At 39.3% G+C, this 22838-nt stretch overlaps 2 protein-coding genes across 7 annotated transcripts in view; both read left to right on the top strand.

Annotated features, from left to right (window-relative positions):
* l2hgdh (L-2-hydroxyglutarate dehydrogenase) overlaps nucleotides 1-8212 on the top strand; it is a 64038-nt gene extending 55826 nt beyond the window's left edge. The window contains exon 10 of the mRNA XM_069916600.1: nucleotides 8137-8212. Within this exon, the coding sequence (XP_069772701.1) occupies nucleotides 8137-8197 (61 nt within the window). The 3' untranslated portion in view covers nucleotides 8198-8212. The remainder of the gene's footprint in view (nucleotides 1-8136) is intronic.
* A 12842-nt stretch (nucleotides 8213-21054) lies between these two features.
* The window catches only part of sos2 (son of sevenless homolog 2 (Drosophila)), a 102228-nt gene continuing 100444 nt past the window's right edge, over nucleotides 21055-22838 (top strand). For 3 of the 6 annotated variants that reach the window (XM_069916593.1, XM_069916590.1, XM_069916589.1), the window contains exon 1: nucleotides 21056-21634. In XM_069916593.1, the coding sequence (XP_069772694.1) occupies nucleotides 21557-21634 (78 nt within the window). In that variant the 5' untranslated portion in view covers nucleotides 21056-21556. Of the gene's footprint in view, nucleotides 21635-22838 lie in introns of all 6 variants that reach the window. The other 3 variants (XM_069916592.1, XM_069916594.1, XM_069916591.1) reach the window with 2 other exon arrangements.

Below are 22838 nucleotides of genomic sequence, written 5' to 3'. Positions count from 1 at the left end.
ATTGTGAGTTTTAACTTGATCAGCCTTTTTCTAAACAAGTTTAGAGGCACCTTATTTGAATAAATGAAAGTTTGGAAAAATTGATCATTACTGTTCCACTGTATTAACTGAGATCTGAAATGGTATCAAATGAAATTACTAAAATATACTATCTTTGCGTATTTGCATTTTGTATTTAAAAAGTACTTTGTAGTGTAATTAGTTGAAGAGATTGAGACAAATGGATTTAAGAGGAGACAAGCTAAGGAAAATATAGATGCCTATATTGATAGGGGGAGGTGAAGTAAAGTGGAAAGAGACTGAAGTGGAACACAAATAGCAAATACTACTATAGACTTGCTAAAAAATTGATTATTTCTGTAATATATATGTCATTATTGAATTGTTTGAGAGTCGCATGTACCAAATAACAGTATAAAGCTTTGTTTTGTATGCTGTCCAGACAATCCAATCATACTGCAGGTTGTGCTATAATAAAAAATAAATGAGTAGGGAGTAGTGTTACAATAGTCAAATAATACTGGGTATAGAGAAAAATACAAACATGTAGTGCAGGAAATGGAGAAAACTAGTTATTAAATGACTTTTATAGTGTTTTAATCATATTTTGCCAATGAGAGATGTATTTAAAAACAAGAAAGAAGTAGCCCTTGGACCTGGAGGTTCTTGTTCTCAAGCACGTTTATCTTCAGCCTAATGGAAGAAGTTGGAGCGGTGGGGGAGGGGGGGAATGTACTTAACAGAACGACGCAGGTACTTAACACAGTTAAATGTAGTATGAGTGTAATAGTCGACCCTATAAATTTTACCTTAAAATTTGACTATTTCTCAAATATGTACAGTATGTGTACATTTTGATTATTGAAACAAATTAGCAATTTAAAAACTACTTATATGAATAAATATTATTATGTACATGTAGTTCTTAACTTTTACATAAATTTTTTGTAACAGAATGGACATGAAGAGTAAAAACCTGTAGGTAATTTTTTTCATTATCGTATGTGGCTCTTAAGTTAGCAAGTTTGGCCAAAGCAGGGCATTATTCTTGCTTGCTCCTTCTGTAAAAATCTTCCTCGTCTTGAGGGCCTACAAGGCATGCTAATTTGTTAAATGCTCTTAAGGCACAAAAATATAACGGCAAATGATTGCCATGGATTATAGTAGTTAAATATCTATATTGCTGAGAACATCTTCCTAAAAAGTTCTGCATCAAAAATATTTTAAATTTATATATGGGTAAAATAGTTTTAAAAAATCAAATGTAACAGAATGAAAAAAAACTCAAAACTTGTCCAGCATCCTATTTTAGTGAATGGCATTGAAAAATACAGTCCGTCTGCTTGAAATGATGTAACTGTTGTTAGAAACAAAATCCTACAATATCCTGAGTACAGATTACAAATTTTGTTGTGAATGCCACAAAGGTTTAGGAAATTGTCTTATTTAAAATGTGCTGCAATGATTAGCAAGGGGGAAATTGGAAAGGAAAACCAGATTAAGTGATTCTGATTTTTAAAGGAGATTAAAGAATGAGTAAGAAATAATTAAAATAATTAAAGGTTTTGCCATTGAAACACTACAGATTTAGAGACTACAGGTCATGACCAGAATGTAAAACTTACATAGACTGATGAAGGGGAGTGGGGTAAGTTTGTACAAATTATTTGTGCGGAATAGGGATTTTAAATCTATTAACTTTTCATTTGCAGAATCTGTGTTTAGCCAGAGAAGTTTTTGGTGTTATGAACCGTACATAACAAGCAGCAATAGACAATAAACCAGACAGTGTTTAATTTTAAAACACCAATTTTATTTCCAACTCTTAAACCATAGTCTTAACTTTTAAACTATCCTTAACACTAAATCTATCCCCAACTCTACGTGAATTGTGTGTGTGTGCGCACTTGCTTCAAAGTTCAGACTTTTAAATTCAGTGTTGAAGTGTAGGCCTTTAAAATTTGATGCCCAGAATTATTGAACTGATGGGACGACTGGAGTTGTAGCTGCTACAGACTCACGATTTCTCCTTGCGTTGCCTTTGAAGAAATGTCTAACCACACAAGCTGTGGTCATAATACTCCTGGTCCTTTTTTAGGCAAGCCTCCACCGGTCTCTCTTCACTGTTAGTCACACTTAAAATGAAGCAGTCTCTCCAAGGGTTCTTCACTGTTAGTCACAATCAAAATGAAGCGTTTTGTTTCCCAAAAGTCCCTCCTGGCACAGGTCAATTCTGAGGCCCAATTCATGCTTTGCTCTGAATTCCACAGAATAGCTGGCCACAAGAGCTGCTTCATAAAGCTGTTTTCTCTGCAGCCGTCAGCATGGTTATACCTTAGCAAAAATCACAATGGCTTTGCAAATGTATCAAATTTGAAACTGACTGTGACAAACCTTCCTTCAGTTCTTCCAATGTATCACATTGTCAGTGGGCTGTGACTCGTGATTGTACTTGTGTGAAATGGTAAATATTAACTGACCATTCAGTTTCTCGTGTCTATACTATCCCTTACAGTGATAATCCTATTTTACTAAAATAGAAGTTTGTAGCTAGCTGCAACAGGAGAAGTTATAGCTGCAGACAGGTTAGCTCAGAAAGAACACGCTGTTCCCAGTAAGAATTACACGAACCCAGTTGAATGTAGATAACACTGCTTTATTGGGCTCACGGCCCTGCTTTTATTCTCAAGATGAGGGGTGTGGTCAAAACCCTTTCAGCACTGATTGGTGTGTTTGTGATCTGCTTTCCCTGATAGGCCAGTTCAGTTCTTTTGGTTGTGGCCAATTGGAGGGCTGCGGTGCGGGCCTTGTGCAGCCTGCTGGATCTTTGCATTCGTCCTTCATTTTGTGAGGCCCCATGAGAAAACTGTGAAGGGCCGCCACAGCTCATAATATTGTGTGTCATGTTTGTTGTCATATACAAATGAAGATGTTTTAGTGAGTTGCAAGGTATTTTTGCAAGTTAAGCACAGTGTGGCAGAGAGAATAAACTGGATAATAATCGGAGCATGAACAGAGGTAAATTGGGCAGGAACTGAGGAGTTTTGCTGAGTTTGTTGATGACTGCTGAGGGTGAGAACAGGGCGTTTAAGGCCAGGGATCTAGATCTCTACAAGAAGACCAGGTACGTCCTGCAGAAGGCAATCTCTGAGGCAAAGTGGCAATTCCAGAGGAAGCTAGAGACTGAAACAGATACACGCCAGCTATGGCAGGTGGTGCAGATCATTACAAAGCGAGGGCAAACACCATAGAGGATGTGATGCTTCATTTCCTGATGAGCTGAACACCTTCTATGCCCACTTTGAGAAGAAGAATCAAAAACAGTGCCTACTAGAATCCCTGCAAAGGCTGAAGGCCCTATGAGGACAATGTCAAATCATCATTCAAGAGAATGAACCCTCCCAAGGTGTCAGGTCCTGACAGCATACCTGGCAGGGTACTGAAAATCTACGCCAACCAACTAGCCAGAGTGTTGATGGACATTTTTAACCTCTCATTGCTCCAGTCAGAGGTTCCCACCTGTTTTAAAAGGGCATCAATCATCCCAGTGCCCAAGAAGAGTAGTGTGAGCTGCTCAGTAGCACAGTAGCACTAACTCCTACTGTGATCAAATGCTTTGAGAGACTGGTCATGGCCAGAATTAAGCATGTACCAAAGCAAAGATCTGGACCCACCTCAATTCACCTATCTTCACAATAGCTCCATAGCAGATGAAATATCTCTGGCTCTCCACTCATCTCTGGATCACCTCGAAAACAGCAATTCATACATATGGCTACTCTTCATAGACTACAGCTCAACCTTCAATATCATTATTCCCTCAGTGCTGGTCAAGAAGCTACAAACTCTGGGCCTCTGTATCCCCACCCCCCACAACTGAATCCTTTACTTTTCCATCAGAAGACCACAGTCAGTACAAATTGGAAGCAATATCTCCTCCTCAATGATTATCAACACAGGCACACCCCAAGGATATGTGCTTAGCCCACTGCTTTACCAAATATACACCCGTGACTGTGGGTCCTGGCACAATTCCAATGCTATATACAAGTTTGCCAACGACTCCACAGTGGTCACCAGAATCACAAACGGCAATGAGAATGCATACAGGAGGGAGATAGATCAGCTCTTTGAGTGGTGTAATAACAACAACTTAGTTCTCAACATTACCAAAACCAAGGAGATGATTGTAGATTTCAGGAGGGAGTCAGGGGACCAAGATCCAGTTCTCATCAAGGGCTCACTAGTGGAGAAGGTCAAGGATCTGAACTGGAGCCTGTATGTTGATGGGTCCACCAGCAGCTATACTTTGTGAGGTGCTTGAGGAGATTCAGTAGGTCACCAAAGAGAGCATTTTGGCTGGTCGCATCACTGTCTGCTATGAAGTGCCAAATCTCAGGACAAAAAAAGCTCTAGAGGGTTGTTAACTCAGCCAGCAACATCACAAACACTGGACTTCACTCATGGGGCGATGTCTTAAAAAAGCAACCTCTATCCTCAAAGACCCCCAACACCAAGGCCATGTCCTTTTCCCACTGTTACCATCAGGAAGGAGGTACAGGAACCTAAAGACGAGCACTCAGCAGCACAGGGACAGCTTCTTCCCCACTGCCATCAGATTCCTGAATGACCAATGATCCAAAGACACTGTCTTACTTTTTGTGCACTAATATTTAAATTTTTTTAATATATTATGTTGTAAGATGGTTCATAATATGAATGTTTGCACTGTGATTGGAGAAACATAAACTTTTATTGAATTTAGTACGTTTAATCTCATAATAACGCTGACACACTGTGTTGGTTCAACTGACCTAAAAATGCTGCTGATTCTGTTTGTGCTATGCATCTGATGCCTCTCTTATCAGTGTCCAACAATAGTCAGCCAGCATTGATGGATTCCAATTGCCCTGAAGCCACTGAACCTGGTGAAACCTTTCACCATGTTTGTCACTGACTCCACCAAGATCAGCAGGGAAGACGTCCAAGTGCGAATGCAGGAAATTAATTTTCAATAACATGTTGCACTTCCTGGTTTTGTCTGCTTGAAGCACAGCTTGGATGATTCACAAAAATAGGTTACATCTAAAACAACATACAGGATAGGGAAATTTCAAGGTATTTTTCGTGATCATCAGCCTAAACCCCACAAAATACACCCAAACGTGTTCAGGAAGAAAAAAAAAATCATTGTCCAGTGTTGGTGAAGAAAGGTGGACATTCCAGAAGTGACTTTGCAAGAGAAACATGCAAGAAGGGTGGGGAAAATTAAAATGGAATTAGAATCAACAATTTCACTTCAAGAATTGGCAGCGGGTGTGGATTTATTTAGGTTGATTTTACCTGATAATGTTCAAACAAAATAATTAATACAAACACAAAAACCTAGAAATATGAAATGAAAACAGAAAATGTTGGAAATAATAAGCAAGTAGGTTGCACCTGTAGCTGGAGAATCAAAATCTTAATGTTTCGAATCAGAAGGTTACTGACCTAAAATATTATCACTATTTCTGCACAGAAACTGCTTGAGCAGCTGTGAAGTTCCAGCATTTCCTACTTTTACTTCACAATGTATTTACTTAAAGACAATCCACCGATTCTAGGTATTAATTTATGAACAGAGAGAGGCAAAATTAAGATACTTAACCAATGTTTCAGGCTTGAACTCTTCGTGATGTATGGGCTCAAGCCCAAAATGTTGGCTATATATCTTTATCTTTGTGTTTATACTTCAACCATGGTGTCTGCAGAGTTTTGTGTTTTACTATTGTCAGAGGAAATCAGTCTAGTTAAATCAGTCTGCTTCCAGCGAATAAACACTTCCTTAAATAAGGAAATTTGTATATTACTGAGCACTTCTAATATTGTGACAGAATATAGATATGTTTTTGGGAGATAAATTGGGGCAGGTATTTTAGTGTTGGTCACATACAAATACTTTAAAACAGATTTTATTTAAAATACTGGAGCTCTGCTCATGCTAGACATATCGGGGCCAACAACCTTTGCAAAAAGCTTTGGAGAGTGCCCAAGAGGCTTCACTAATGGATTGTTCTTTACAAAAAGGCAACAGATGAAAGAGTTTGTCAGAGCCACAGATTGTCTGGAGGGGAACTTGCTGTTTTAAGAGGGACATGTGGTTTTGCAAGCAGAGAGAGTCAAATAGGCTTTCTCTTTCAGGGAGATAGAGATCAGTTCTACTGGCAAGCTTGTGGAAGATGGGTTGTGAGTTCTTAATTCAGCCTGGTCAAAGCCCTTGTGGTTCATGCAAGAGAAGAGAACTGGTTGTCTAATGTTTCACTTGGAATAAGGGAAATGAAAAGGAACTCCGTGGTGACCTGAAAGAAAGAGGTTGTCATCTGGAGAACCCTGAGGGGGTAAGTTTCTTCAGCAAGACACTGAAATGGCTGATTAAAAAAAGGAATCCATTGTGGGTCTCGGCGTACAATGAATCTCTTTCTGAAAACTCAAGAATCTTCCGGAGCGGTAACCATTTACCTTTCAAGCACCAAAGCCTGGTGAACTTCATGAATGTTAAATTCTGTGCACGGTATAAGAATTTCCTGCAACCAGTGAACTTGGAGGGATGAGAAGTGAGATTGGACTGTGAACCAAAGAACTTTCCTGAAATCACACACACGACATGCACGTGCGCTTAGAATTAGAAGGGGGTTGAGTCAATTGTGATAAGTTAAAGTGTGATTCTGTTTTCATGTTTGAAGATAATTAAAAGCACCTTTTGTTTAAGTAATCATTTGTCTTGGTGAATATCTATTGCTTGGGGTTTTGGGGTCCTCTGGGCCCGTAACACTATGATCTCACCAATGCCTTGTATATAGCTGAAGTATAGCCACACTACTTCAGTATTCAGTTCCTATTCTTGTGGTTGCTGTACTGCAGGAATATGGCAGAGGACAGCAGAGCACCACAGCAGTTTTTCTGCCACACATTTCCATTTCCAGATTTGATGTTGATGTGGGTGTTGCTATAGTGGAGTCTGCATATTCATTCTGTGACTACGTGATTTCCTCCCATATTCCAATGGTGTTCTTATCTTAATTGGCTGTAGTAAAGTACTAAGTATGTGGCTGGCAGGAGAGTTATTGAGGAATTGAAAGTCACATGAAAAAGGATAGATTACAGGGTCACAAATGGGGTCTGGAACTAATGTGAATGGTCAGAAAGATGGCATTGACTTGATGGGTTAAATGGCCTCCTGTGTACTAACAAAATATAACCAGCCTGTATTTTTCTAATGGTTGAGAATTTTTTAAAATCTGAACAATTACAAAAAAAAGAGAAATATATCAAATAAAATGACAAATTGTGCCCATTGTTATCCTCATAACTACTATCTAAATGGATACAATGAGTTCACAGGTATGATAACATTTGCAAAATTATTAAATTTATAAAAATTATGATAGGGCATCATGGTTAGCATAATGCAATTACAGCGCCAACGACCTGGGTTCGTATCCAACGCTGTCTGTAACGAGTTTGTACGTATCTGTGTGGGTTTCCTCCCAACTGAATTAAAGACTGGGGAGAGAAAGGGGGAAGAATGGGAGGGGGAGAAGTCCAGGCCAACAAAAAAAAGGAGGCAGTGCAGTAGAGACTCTGGTTCGAAATGGGACTACAAAGAAAATTATTTCAAAAGTGCATTTCCTACTTCAAATGGGTATCCCAAAATAAAGATGGGAGACAGATTTGGGCATACCGATTAATTTTTTTTAAAAAGCTAGTCCAACTTATGTTGGGACAGCAAGACCAATACTATTAACATATAGATTGGCGCAAGACAAATTTTTGAACCAAATATACCTTGTGCCGCAAAAATTACACAAATTAAAATCAGAAATATCAGATAAATGTTTTAGATGTGGTAAAGAAACATTTTGCATTCATCCTGATCATGTTATAAGGTGAGGCCTTTCTAGGAAGGTTTGGGAAATCTAGAACAAATCACTAAGATTTCATTTTTACAGATACTGGAATTGTTTGTATTGGGAAATATAGCAGATCTAAGACCTAAAATGAGGCTGTCAAAACACCAATTAGAATTTGTAAAGATCACATCGGCAGTGTTCAGGAAGAGTATAGCAGTTACCTGGAAATCTGATTCCCATTTAGATACGGCTCGTTGGAAAGCGGAAATATATGCTTGTATTCCCCTGGAAAAAAGTACTTATAACCTGAGGAAAAAAATATGATGTTTTTCTAAATATTTGGAATCCATGTCTTCAACACGTCGGTGTAAATTCTTAATAATGATCCCACCCCCACCCTCGACCCCCTGCATCCAGGAACCACCTGCGATCCCGGGTAAGTTGGGATATTTGTCCCTTGGCAGGAGATTGATGAATTCAGTGAAACCTTTTTCTTCTTTTCTCGTCTCTTTCTTTACTCTCTTCAATTTTATTGACTATTTCTCTCCTTTTTTTTCCCTGGGTGGATGGGAGGGGCAAGAGTTAGGGCTTGTTCTTTTTTCTTGTTTTTCTTTTCTTACTCAAAATCAACATCAAATGATGAGATTATGTTTCTTTTATGTAATGAATTTCATGTTGATTTGAAAATAAATAAAATAATTAAAAATAAATAAACAAAAGATGTTAAATAGATATGATAGGAAAAGTGAGAATTGATTTTGGCTCTGTGAAAGAAGACAGATGGAAAAAGGAAGAGAGGCGGAACTAGATGAAAGGAGATGGGGGGAAAAAGATGAGGGGGGTATTTTAACAGAAACAGGAGAAGTTGATATTAATGCTAACCAATTAGAGAGTGCCCAGATGATGAGGTGTTGTTTCTCCAATTTGTGGGTGGTCTCAGTCCAGCAGTGTATGAGACCATGGAGAGACAAGTCAGCAAGGAAATGGATGGGGAATTGAAATGGGTGGTCATTGGGTGGTCATTCTACGCAATTGCAGCAGATAGAGATTAACAAAGTGATCTTCCAGACTGTGCCCAGTCTCTCCGATGTAGAGGAGACCACAACGGGAGCACTGGATGCCATAGATGACACTAGTAGATTCACATGGTGTTGCTTCACTTGGAAGGATTGGTGATGAGGGAAGAGGTGTGGGCGCATGTGGATCATCTCCTGTGGTCAAAGGGTTAGGTACCAAGGGACCTTTGGTGAGGAGGGGGGAGTGGACAAGGGAGTCGTGGTTGGAGCAGTCTCTGCAGAAGGTGGAGCAGGGAGGAGAGGGGAATATGTGACGTGAGATCACTTAGTAGGTGGTGGAAATGGCAGGAGGATATGTTGATCACAGGCTGGTGGGATGGTAGGTGAGGACAAGGGGAATCCTGTCCCTGTTGCGCGTGGGTGGCGGAGGGGGCTAGGACAGATATGTGAGTAATGGAGGGCTTGTGGGTGAGGGGTGAGTTGATGGTGGTAAAGGGAGAGTCATGTTGTTTGAAGAAGGACAACTTTCATGATCTGGCATGGAAAACGTCATCTGAGAAGACAAGGAAGCAGATGAGATGGAGGAATTAAGAGAAAGGAATGGAACCCTTACAGGTGTCAGGATGTGAAGAGGTGTAGTTGAGGTAGCTGTTGGAGTTGGTGGATTTGTAGAAGGTGTCTGTCGGGTGTTTGACTCCTGAGATAGAGATTGAGAGATCGAGAAAATGGAGAGTGTTTCTAAAAATGGACCAACTGAATTTCAGGTCAGGATGGAAGTTGGACGGGATTCCCCTTGTCCTCACCTTCTTTGCGCACCTTGGCTCTGTCCACCACTATCTCATGCATCTCCCAATGGCTACCCACATTAATTCCACATCCCATTCTCTTGCTGACATGTCTGTCCATGGACTCATGTACTGCCAGCTGAGACCACCCACAAAATGAAGAAAGAACACCTCATTATCTGTCTGGGCACTCTCCAACTAGATGGGATTAACATCGACTTCTCCAGTTTCTATTAAATCCCCCTATCTTTTTGTCTCTCTCCTTTCCTCTTGTTCTGTCTCTATCTTTTCTCTTTCCCCTCTGCCTACTTTCACAGAGCCAACATCATTTCCCACCTTTCCTCTTATCATATCCAATTAACACCTTTTGTCTGTTGGTCTGGACTCCACCTCTCATTCTCCCTCCTTTCTCTCCCCAGTCTTTGAGGAAGAACTCAGGCCTGAAATGTCGGTATATCTTCACCTCCTTTGGACACTGTGAGACTGGGTGAGTTCCTCCAGCATTTCTGTGTATTTTTACTACAATCACAGTATCTGCAGACTTTTTGTGTTTCACTAGATTACAGTAATTTTAGAATCAGTTGAAATACAAGGCACTGAATTGGAAGGCACCCAATCTCCACTCGTGTAATTGCTCTAATTGAAATGTTTGGGGTTGTCAGCAGTGAAATATGACCTCAATATGTATTATACCATTGGTTGAAAAATTGTTTATAAATTAATTTTTGCAATCTATGTGAGATATTATTAAACCTTGCTTCAATACCTTTCCATTGCTATAACTCACCTTTAACTGAGTTCAAGAATGCATTTACATCTCAATTATGCTTCTATTCCCAACGGTACAAGATACCTAAAATAGACTGGAATGTTGGTGAATGGCAAACCATTGCATTTGTTGAAAAAAAAATCTGAACATGCACGTAATATAAATAATCCAGCATGCAATTCGTGCCAATTATGCAAAAATAAGAATTTCAGTAACTTCCAGTTTGAAGGAAGCCTCTCAAATCCTATTTTTTTATTGCTGTAAATTTTCTTCCATGGCATTTACTTGACTATGCCATTACCATTACCTTCAGTTTACATGCATTGCTTCAAGTTATCATGTGAAGAATCAAACAGTGAACTTATAGCACAAGTCACAGCATATACTTTTACAATTTTACTGGGGGGGGGGGGGGATTGAATATTTTTTTTAATCAAACTGTAGATGTTTTGTATTTTGATAAGTTTAAGAAGTGAACTTGAAGGTTCAAGACATTCTTGTCTCCATCCTCCTCCCTCTGCTTGACCTCCTCTTTTCCATTGGTTACTTTTAGGTGCCGTCATTGAGATTACAGAACTACATTAAATGACCGAATCAGAATATAATAGAATGTTAGATTATAAATGTATGAAGGCTGAGTGACTTTTGAACCACTGTCTATCTTTAAAGTGCATGTAAAGCCTGATAAGGGAAAAATTACACAGAAACATGATGCAATTCCTGATTGTGCAACAATGTTGAGTGCTGATCAACATAAGAGGTCATTAATCTTTCTGCACTTTTCATGAACACCTCCAGATAAATATAATGAACTTTTACCATTTATAATGGCATATACCAAATACACATTGCAGGTTTTGTTTGTTTAATAGACAATGAATAATTAAAATTAAACCAATATTTTAAATTCTTAAGAAAACTGAACAAAATGTCATCATATTGCTTGCTGTTAATAAATAGGTTGAAATAATACTTAGATAGTGTATTTACTTTTATCTCCATATTTACCTATAACATTTGGTTACTATTTTCATCATACTCGAATAAAGAAAATGACAGTGTATACCAACTAATTCTTGCTATTATTACAATTGTTCAATATACTAGACTCACTCAATTTTAATTCAATTAGTCAAATGCCACATTTTATAGGATTACAAATGAAAAAATGCTGGAAATCTGAAATTAAAAATGAAAATGGCAGGAAATATTCAACAGGTCAAACAACATCTATTGGTATGGAAGAGTTAATATTTCAGCTTTATGACCCTTTATCCTATTGGAGGATTGTTTAATTTAACTTTTGATGAGATTTAAGGAATTACTCAATTAAGGAACAAGTTGTAGCATCTAATGTATTCATTGTTTCCACATAATGAAGGGACCCACTAACTTTCAAATCCAATTTCTTCACACGCATTTCATATGGTTCAATGAATAATATTTAATTTAATTTTTAATTTAATTTAGACATACAGAATGGTAACAGGGCCTTCCAGCCCACGAGCTTTTGCTCAAGATTCCAGCATCCACAGTTTAATGTGTCTGCAAGGAAATTATTTCCTTTTTGGGAAGAACAGAGTAAATTGTCCTTGGATGTTAGGCCTGATAACACAGAATGGGGCTGAAATCTCTCACTAAAGTATCTGACAAGCTTTTTCTTTCCTTATCATCCTTCCTGTTTCCTTTGGGTATTGTCAGACACAAACTTTAAATTGCCAGAGAATCTCAATTGTAAGACTAGGTGGCTGTCTTCTGTCCTTTAAACAGGATGCTGAATGGAAACCATTCCTCTCTTAGTTATGTTGCCAATTACAGCTCTCCACTGCTTACCGGGCAGTTGCACGGATCAGAGGGAGGAGCTGATTTGAAAAAAACTTGGGAGTTTGTAGTTTAGGACGAAGATACCCAAGTAAATTGTTAGCAGGGTTCCCATGGAATATATTGGGAGTGGAGGGGAGAGCACAGAGAACACCAAAGTCCAGATAGTTGGAGTTATGAAGGACAATGTAGGACAATGTCTATATAGGAATATATAGGCATCTGACAAGAAGACAGAAAGTGAAACACATCCAAGGGAAGGAGGAAGGCCTGGGCAAGTTAATGACACCTTTATATTGTGAGGGTAAGTGTACTGGTGAGAGGGAAATTCCTGGACCATAGCCAGTATATTTAAGGCATTGCACAGCCCAATCCTGCTTCAACGCAAGTGATAATTTCACTGATGACATCTGATGAGTCAGAGTACAGGATGGAAATGGAGGATCTGATTGGGTGATGCCAGAACTCTCAACATCAGAAAGACCAAGCACCACACACACATCTGTGTTTAGATGTGCTGTCTGGGCTGGCCCGCCCCCTGAACCTGTGACTCCTCCCTCCCAGATATCCCCATTAAGGCTATTGTCGGAGTCCAACCTAGGTTCGAGGTGAATGTCTGTATCATTGCTTAAGTGAAATAGCAATCAGGTACTGTTTAACATTCTCCCCTGTTTGTCTCCCATGTGTTAATAAAAGTTATGTGTTATTGAAACACTTGTGTCTAGACTTATCTCTCTGTGAACCCACTGAACTTGATACTCTTCCCAACATGACACCAAGAAGCTTATTATGGATCTTAGAAAAGGGAGTCAATTCAAGTCAAGTCACGTTTATTTGTTTTTCTTACCATAACCATTGCAGTGTACAGTGAAAACGAGATGGTGTTTCTCTGGACCGTGGAGCTGGTTATTTACATGGCTAAATTACATCATAAACTTTTCTTATAAAGAACAAATCACATAAACAGCAGTGCATGGATCAGAGGGAGGAGCTGATTTGAAAAAAACTTGGGAGTTTGTAGTTCAGGACGAAGATGCCCAAGTAAATTGTTAGGATCCCCATGGAATATATTGGGAGTGGAGGGGAGAGCACTCCTCTGCAGCCCTCATATTTATCATCTCTTTTTCTGTCTTTGCACATTGTGATAATTTAACTTATACTATTGTAGTTGGTGTATCTTACAGACTTGTGTAGCTAAAGCAAGTAAGAATATTTTGTACATTTGTACATTGTATTCAAATCTATGACAATTCTCTTTATACTTCAACCAGAATTATTAAATGAACAGATGTGAAACATAAAATTTATTATGTTTATTACATTTTCTTCCAAAATGAATTCTTAGTATCTTAATTCCAATGAAAAAGGAGGCTGCTGCATTGGACAATGAATATTTTGCTTCCTGAACACTTTTTGATGTATTTTATGGATTTTGGGCTGCTGATCACGAAAATCACTTTTAAAATTTCCTCTCATACCATTTTTTTTAGTTATAACCTATTTTTTATGATATCCTGTCATATTTTAATTTTACTAGTATTTTGCCCACAAAACAAGTTGCTTTGGTCAGTCCAACCATGCCTGGGCATGCACTCAGTGCAGATGTAATGCAAATGTTGTCTTAGTTTAGGTATGCTTAGTCAGGATAAACAACTCACATATACAAATGCTGTGCATTACATTGATTATAGATTGAACATGTTGATGCACATGTTCTTCAGGCAATAACAGTGAGTGTACTTAATAGCATTTATTGTCTTCAGTAAGATTCAATATGGCAGAAATGTCTTGTCAATGTCGCAACAACTGTGAAACATTTTGTTACATTTGTGGTGAGTATACGCTTAAGGTTCAAAAACACAGAATGATTGAATTTATTAAGAAAGCATATGAGCTCTACTTTGGTTTTAAAATTGGTGACCAGGACAAACAACGGGCTCCTCACTTTTGTTGTGCGACATGTGTAGTCAACCTGAGAGCTTGGCTCAAAAGTACTCGGAATTAAACATGTTAAATTCAATAAAAGATTTTTAGGGTGAAAGGGAAAAGGTTTAGGAGAACATTAGGGAGAACTTCTTCACTCAGAGAGTGGTGGGAGTGTGGAATAAGCTTCCATCTGATGTGGTAAATATGGGCTCACTCTTGCATTTTAAATAGCAAAGATACATGGATAGGAGAGGTCTGGAGGGTTATGGAACAGATGCAGGGTCAGTGGGAATGATGTTTTTGGCACTGACAAGAAGGGCCAAAGGGGCTGTTTTCTGTGGTTTAGTGTTCTATGGTTCTAATGTTTCTTCAACTTCCTATATGATACAGCAAATCTGAAATTATCTTTGCGTTCATCTTGAAGATGTTGAACAAAATCCGCATTTTCTTTTTTGGGAAGCAAACCTTTTGAAAAAGAACGTTGTCGAGTCTCAGTAAAAAATGATTTATTTTGCTTATTAAACATATATATTTCTATGCAGGGGTTCCCTGGGTTACAAATTTATTAGAAATGTGACTTTATGCAAATTCTCCCATATATCTTCAAAGGTTTTTTCAGACAAGTTACAGTAATAATAATGAAGATTAAAAATAGCAATAATATGTTTTGTTAATGACTGGAAACAGTATATATCAGAATCAGAATTTATTGTCATGAACATGTCACAAATTCATTGTTTTGTGGCAGCGTCACAGTGCAAACAAAATAAATAAAAATAATGCAAGAAAAAGACAAGGTAAGGCCGTGTCATTGGTTCATTGTTCATTCGGGAATCAGTTGGCAGTGGGGAAGAAGCTCTCCTTGTGTGGCTGAGTGCTCATCTTCAGGCTCCTGTACCTTTTTCCCAATGGTAGTAGAGTGAGGAGGGCGTGGTCAGGATGGTGGGGGTCCTTGAGGTTAGGAGTTGCTTTCTTAAGACACCACCTCTTGTAGATGTCATCGATGGAGTGAAGACTGGTGCCCGTGATGTCACAGGCCGAGTTAACAACCCTCTGGAGTTTTTTGTTGTCCTGAGCGTTGACATCTCTGTACCAGAATGCTCTCCATAGTACACCTGTAGAAGTTTTTAAGAGTCTTCATTACTACACCAGTTTAATTATGGTTGTTATTAGAATAATTATTCAATGAAATGAAGAATCATAGTAAGAATGTATAGGCCAATATGATGTGTTACTATAGAAAATTGAACTTTCTACCTTAGAGAACCCTTACATAACCTGGGGCCCGCCTGTAATTTGCTATGGTCTTATGCATGTTATATTCCATGTTTTTACATCATCTTGATGTAATTCGGCTCTGTGTGACTTACTCAAATTCAAATTTATCTAACATTAATGAAGCATTTAATATGTATGTAAATTATCCTTGACTGGATGTTTTGTTTAAAAAAACCCAGAATCATCAGATCATCTCTGTGTTTCAGTCTAATGAAAGTATTTAAAATGTAGTCATTGATGCAACAGGTGACCTGCACACAAGATTCCACAAGCGGTGAGGAAATGGATGGCTTCTTATTCTGTTTCAATGATCTTGATTGAGCAGCTGAATTCTGGCCAGATCACAGTTTCCAGTTCCTTTTGAATAAGTACTAATGAAACACAGCTTCTCTAATGCAGAAATCAGTCTACATTATATCCTTGAACCTCCAGAGAGGGGCTGTGATCACATAAAGTCTGACAGGCCAGAAAGTCACTATTGAATTAGAATTTTTTGATGAGAAAGCTAGGGCATTGCAGAATACATTCTAGACTTGCATATATGCAAACCCCCCCCCCAAGAAACCATGATAATTGAGTATCATGACTAGACCTTCCTAGCATAATTTTATCTTGGAGGTTTAAAATTGCAGAAAACTCCAGGACCCATACAAGAAGAAATAAAGTGAAAAAAGCTTCCTGATTCCCTCAAAGCTAACTTATCACCAGTTTCACAAATTATATGTCAATCCAGGTCATTCTTTGTTAGGCAATCTCTCTCACAGTTAAGAATTAATCTAGGACCCTTTTGAAGAACACTCTATGAGCTGGTAACATACATAGAATCTCACTGCACTTTTGATTAAAACATCTAGTCTATTCCTGTTTTACACAGTTTTAATGCATTTTCCTTTCAAATGTATCAAACTAAAAAAAAATCAACATTCTATTCAGTACTTTCATTAATTTATATATATCTATAAGGTCATCTCAAAGTCCTTGCTAATCCAGTATAAGCATATTCAGCTCTTCAATCTTATCTTAGTAACCAAAGTTTTTTAATCCAGTAATTATTCTTGTGATTCTCCTCTGAATGTTTTCCAAATTCACTATAAATAGAGAGACCTTTACTGGCACAAATTTGATCTAACAGTGATCTTTATAATGAGTTTATGGTCATATATATTGTACAATGTACGTATGCATCGAAAATCTTACTTGCTGCAGTTGAACAGGTATTTGTATAAAAATATAATAGTAATTCATTGAATTTAAACAAAAGACAATAAATACATGATAGATAATAAATATTCACAATAATCCTAGTTAGATCAAATCTGTTCAATAAAGGTCTCCAAATGTATTATAATTTGTATTTGATTTAATACTAAGATGGTATTTGATTTGTTCTGAAAGTCTCATCTAATCCAATTACTGTTAACATTGTTTTGACATTTCAGTGATCTATACACAATAACAGAGAACATAGAACAGTATCCTAAATAGATGAATTATCATAATTGCTGGGGTACAGGCCCTTCAGTTCACAATGTCTGTTCAGACAACAATGCCAAATCAAACAAAATCTCTTTTGATCCATAGCCATCCATTCATTGCATATATGTGCATCTATTTAAAAGCTGCTTAAACGCTAAATATTTTTCTCTTTCATCTATTTTTTGCATGTGGAAAGTGTTCTCTGTGTTTATTCTACCAGCAATTATGATAATTCATCTATTTAGGATACTGCATTTATCAAGGATACCCAATAACAATTCTTTTCCACAATGAACACAAATTTAGTGTCTAAAATCTTGACCTGGGAAACTCATTTTCTCCTTATAACCACTTCTACTACGCATGTTTTCAGACTTTCCTCTCGAAAGAGGGCTCTGCAGAGATTTGATGGTGTCATATTTTCCACTAAAATTGAGTAAATGAATGGAGTTCTCCTAAGCCAGATATTGTTCTAACTAAAAATAATATGTAATAAAAAGAAATTTCACTCTCCAAAAAAAAAACATGTCCCTTTCAGTCCTCCAGGGTTGTATTAATGAGCTTGCACAAATGATATAGCAGAGAAGAAATATTTAGATAACTGTTATGGTTATCACTTGAAGTAACAGATTAATTCATTATGTTAAAAGAATATCAGTATTTCTAATTTAATTAAGACATTGTGGAAAAATTAATTACCATGACATAATGATAAATGATATTAAATATCTGGTAACATAACATTAAAATTTGTACTAATTGAATATTTCAAACAAGTATTTTACATACATTGTATGAAGTGCTGTTTATGAATTGGCACTGCTCAACAAAAGTTGTGATTTTTCACAGATGGTTTTATTTTATTTGAGCAACACATTTATAATAAATGATCATGCCACATTCCTGAGCATATTACTTATGTCTGTTGATCTCTAAACTGCAGCCAAGGCCACTCACTATTGGCAACATTAAAATGCTGCTGTTCTTTCTTGGCAAGCTTATCTCCTTTGGGCCTTAGCTCTTACACTAAGCAGAAGTCTTGACAATGAGATGAGAGTGATTAAATGATAATGACCTCTATTAAGAACACCATATGAACTAGAGCCCATAAGAATGAATCAGTTTCAGCAAGAATGAATCATCAGTATTAATCTGAAAATTATATATAGGAACTATGAAACATGCTATTTATATATCTCAAAACATGTTTTGCCTAATATTTGTGAATCTGAAAAGTCAACTTTCTCTCTTCACAGATGCTGCCTGATCTGAGTATTTCCATTATTTTCTTTCATCATTTCAGAGACTGGACACTGAATTAATTAATTTTTAAAAATTTAGACATACAGCAAGGTAACAAGCCCATCCAGCCCACCCAATTAACCTACAACCCCATACTTTTTTGAAGTGTGAAAGGAAACCGGAGCACCCAGAGGAAACCCATACAGACGTAGGGAGAATGTACAAACTTCTTACAGACACAGCAGGATTTGAACCCAGGTTGCTGGCACTGTAACAACAATGTGGTAACCGCGATGCTCACCATGCCATAGAATCACCCTAAACTTAACCCCTAACCCTAACCCCAGACCCTAACAACTTAGTTCCTATCTCCACCATCCGTAAGACACAGGTGTGATGCAATCTTTCTACTTACCTGGATGACTACAGCTCCAAAACCATGGAACTTTCCAAGACAAACTGTCTTCAGTATTGGCATTTTATTCAGCGTTGAATGGTGTGTTCATGGTTATCTACAAAATCATTGCAGTTGCTTATCTAGGCTAACAAGTGTATGACATTAGATGTTGAATCTGTTTTTCTCTCTCCACACTTGCTGCCTGACCATTTCTTGCATTTTATGTTCTGATTTCAGATTTTCAGCATCGACAGTACTTTGCTTTTGGATTGTTGTGGCTCTAATCTGTTGTAATAGACACATCATTTATGTGGCTGCACAAGGAATGTTTCTGGCCCCATAATTTTGAAGAAGGAAGGTTAAATGTCATTGAATGTTATGGAAAGATACTTAGACTCTCTCTTGTTGGAGATTATTATTGCCTCGTATTTGTATGGAGTGAATGTTACATTCAAAAGAATCTCAAGCGACTAGGAATGTAGAATGCTGCAGAGAGTGACAGATGCAACCAAGTCTATCTATGTGAGGTGCTGGCTCATGAAGGTAGCTAACATAATAAATGATCCCCATCACCCCAGCTATGATCTCTTCATTACAGACAGATGGGGTCCTGTACATTGAATTTACATTGGGCATAAATGGAACAAGGAAGACAAAGATAGATCAGTTGGCGTGGCAGTTGGATGAAGAATTAAAGAGATAGGTGACTGAAGCCTGTGGATTGAACTGCAGTGCTCCTGCAACCAGTTGCCCAATCTGCATTTGGTTCTCTAAAGTGGAGAAGACTACATGATGAGCAAAGTAAATTTGAGACAGTGGATGTGAATCCTTGTATTGCTTGGAAAGATTGTTTCAGTTTCTGGATCAGGACCATAGAATATTAAGGCATTACATTTCCTGCAGTTGTATGAAGGGTGAGGGCATTGAAAAAGGGAGTTGCTGGTGAAGATGAAAAGTCTAAGAGGGAGCAGTTAATTTGGTATTCTGAAAGGGAAGTGGTGGGGAAAATGAAATGATTGGCATCTTGTGAAATGTTGCAAAAATTACAGAGAATGTTTCATTGAATGTGGATTCTGGGGACTTCTGTTCTTTTATGGGAGAGGGAAGGTGGAATCTGAGGAGAGTAGAAAATTGATCAGATACCATCCAAGTAGCAGAGTTGGTCAACTATGGTAGAAAGGAAAGCATCTCAGAAATAGTGATGTGGAACACCTTATGGCCAGAACAAAGAGGGCAGAGGCAGAGAAAATGGAAAAGTGCATTTCAATTTAACAGAAAGTCAAAATGGGTGGAGAAATTTAATGAAAATGGCCATGGAGTCTGTGGGTTTGTAATGAACATTATCCTACATTTTCAGGCAGGATAACCCAGCAATTTTTCACATCGTCCGGTAGACATGGTCTACACAGGATGTTAGTGATCCCATTGCCTTTGTCAATGCTTTCAGCCCTTTCTTTCACCACCCCGCAGCTCATCGAATTGACTGGCTTCAGTGACGGCCAAATTTCAGGAATGAACTGAGCAGATTATGCAGATTGGTATTCATATTGTACTTGGCTGAATGGTGCACCAACAACAACTTTGCACTCCATGTCACCAAAATTAAAGAGCTGATTGTTGACTTCAGGAAAGGAAAGCCAGAGATATACAATCCAGTGATCATTGGGGGATCAGAGGTGGAGAGTGTGAGCAAATTTAGGTTCTTGGGAGTCACTATCTCAGAGGATCTTTCCTGGACCCAACACACCAATGGGATCATGAAGGAAGCACGTCAGCGCCTCTACTTCCTCAGGAGTTTGCGGAGATTTGGTACAAAGCCCTGAGAAATTTCTACAGAGGTGTAGTGGAAAGTGCTGCCTCCCGGTCTAGTATGGGAACACCAATACCCCTGAGCAACCCAGGGCATCACAGGCAAAACTCTCCCGGCGGGTACATCTACAGGGAACGCTGGTGCCGGAAGGCAGCAGGAATCATCAGCGAACAGAGCACACGCTCTGTTCTCGCTGCTGCCATCAGGAAAGAGGTACAGGTGCCACAAGACTCGCACCATCAGGTTCAGGAACAGTTACCCCCTCCGCCCTCAGACTCCTCAACATCAGATTCTCACTGAAGTCCTCCTGTGCACTTTGTTGATTTTATTTTTTTCGCTCGTCTGGCACAGTTTGTTTATAACTGTGGCCTGTTTCCAATGCTTTTATTTGTGCACAGTTTATCGTGTTGCACCGCCAATTGGTGGCCATTCTGCTGCCCACGCAGGACATATAATAAATCTGAATTTGAATGCTGGTCATTAAACTAAATTCCTTGATGCCTTTGTCGAAGGGGGAGAGATGCCTTCCGAGCAACAAGCCGTGCGTTCGCTTCTTGCGCCCGCTGCCTCGAACGCTCTCTGCATTTGGCCGGGGTGCGCGAGGAGGAGGAGGAGGAGGGGGGGGGGGGGAACGCCCAGGCCGCGCGTGCGCGCGGGCCTCTGCGGGAAAGAGGATGCCCCGGGGGCGCGAGTTTGCATTCAGGCCGCGGGAATGAGGCGGCGAGCGGAGAGGGCCGAGCCCCGGGACCTGCAGCGGCCGCCCCGGCCCGGCCCCGGCGGGCAAGTCTTGTGAGCGGCCTCCCGCGAGCCGACGGCGCGCGCCTCTTCGATGGCGGATCACGAGCAGTGCGCAGTTCGCCCGAAGGCTATTGTTCGCCCGGCCGAGACTTGGAGTCAGCAGGGAGGAGACTGATTCAGAGGGAGCGGGGCTGAAGTTGGAGCCGTGGCGCGTGGAGGGGTTTTAACCCCCCCGACCCCCCCGACCCCGGGATGCCATGCTAACTCCTGCCTGGACTCGACGTGAGTGATCATTTCATGTGGAAACAAACCGAGGCGGGGGGGGAAGTGTGTCTGATTTGGAGGTTCCAGTGTGGTCGCCGTCGCTTGGAGCCGAGGCCGATGCTGAGGGTTGCGTCCGAAAGCCATGCAGCAGCCTTATGTTTTCTTCAGCGAGGAGAACGGTCCGAAATGGCGTGGTCTGTTTGTCCCAGCCTTGGGCAAGGTAATTATGCACCCAGTCCGCCTCTTGGCATCGGTGGTGGAGCAGGGACGCCAGGTTCATGGAGTGCTGCATGTTCACCCAGGTCGCTGCTCTCGACCCGGACCATCGATTGATTGCTACTCAATTTCTTCATTTGATGTAAAAACAATGTTTGACTCGGCAAGTCAAACGTTGTACTTTATGTTGCAATTGCTTGATCCATTGAATGAGCCGTAAATTGCATCAGACAAACTGTTGCATTTGTAGCCATTGTCCACCTGATCTTCTCGGAGCACTGCACAGATCTGAAGCTGAATGTTTTGCTGAGAATTTAATTCTGAAGACCCATTTTAAACCGTGCAGTAAGCATGAGAGCAATTAGACTGTGTTATTCATTCACCCCAGGTTTGATTTTAAATGATTGGTGCCCATTTTGTCAATCTCCAGTGTGTTGGGAATGTGCATTGATCAGGGTTCTTTCACAATGGGAATTTGTTAACCATGCAGCGCCACTTTACCAAAGTTTCCGTAGTGCTTCATGAGTGAAAAGTTGACCAGCATTTCTGTTTCGGAACTTGAGACTAATTTTAAAAAAATCAACCTCTTTTGGAAAGCTTATTTTCTTTAAGAACCCATTATTATCACTACAATGTTTCCAGTATAAATTTTAACTTCTGAAGTATCTTAAATGAAAAGATTGGAGATTTCCGATGACTAACATGCCACTTTGCTTAAAAGATTGTTGACCACATCTTCCTCACCACTTGAGGCTTATTTGGTACAGCAATATTTATTAGCAAGGAGTGGATGGACCAGGAACCTCATAACATAGATGTCAAACTCCATGAAGTCCAAAGGTTGAACAGGGGTAGAGAAGCCTATTGATTGATTGCTACTCAATTTCTTCATTTGGTGTAAAAACAATGTTTGACTCGGCAAGTCAAACGTTGTACTTTATGTTGCAAAGATAAAGATGTACATCCATTTGTAGCCAGAGAATCAACTGCAGTGACTTCTTTCTCCTTTTGCTGCTTGCTTTAAACATTTATCCATGTTCCTTTGCTATGTGTCAGTGACATGGGGTCCCTCAGCCATATCATCTGAAAGCAGATCTGTTTTTAGGTGTATACTGATGACAATTTCCTGCATGTTACCACTCCCTTTTTTTAAAAAAAAAATCTCTTGCCCTGACTCCAGATTTTAAAACTGACTGCTGGAATTTCCT

This window comes from Narcine bancroftii, chromosome 2 (genome assembly GCF_036971445.1).
Source record: "Narcine bancroftii isolate sNarBan1 chromosome 2, sNarBan1.hap1, whole genome shotgun sequence".
Classification (NCBI taxonomy): domain Eukaryota; kingdom Metazoa; phylum Chordata; class Chondrichthyes; order Torpediniformes; family Narcinidae; genus Narcine; species Narcine bancroftii.
Note: the sequence above shows the minus strand (reverse complement) of the source record. Positions and strands in the feature narration are given on the sequence as shown.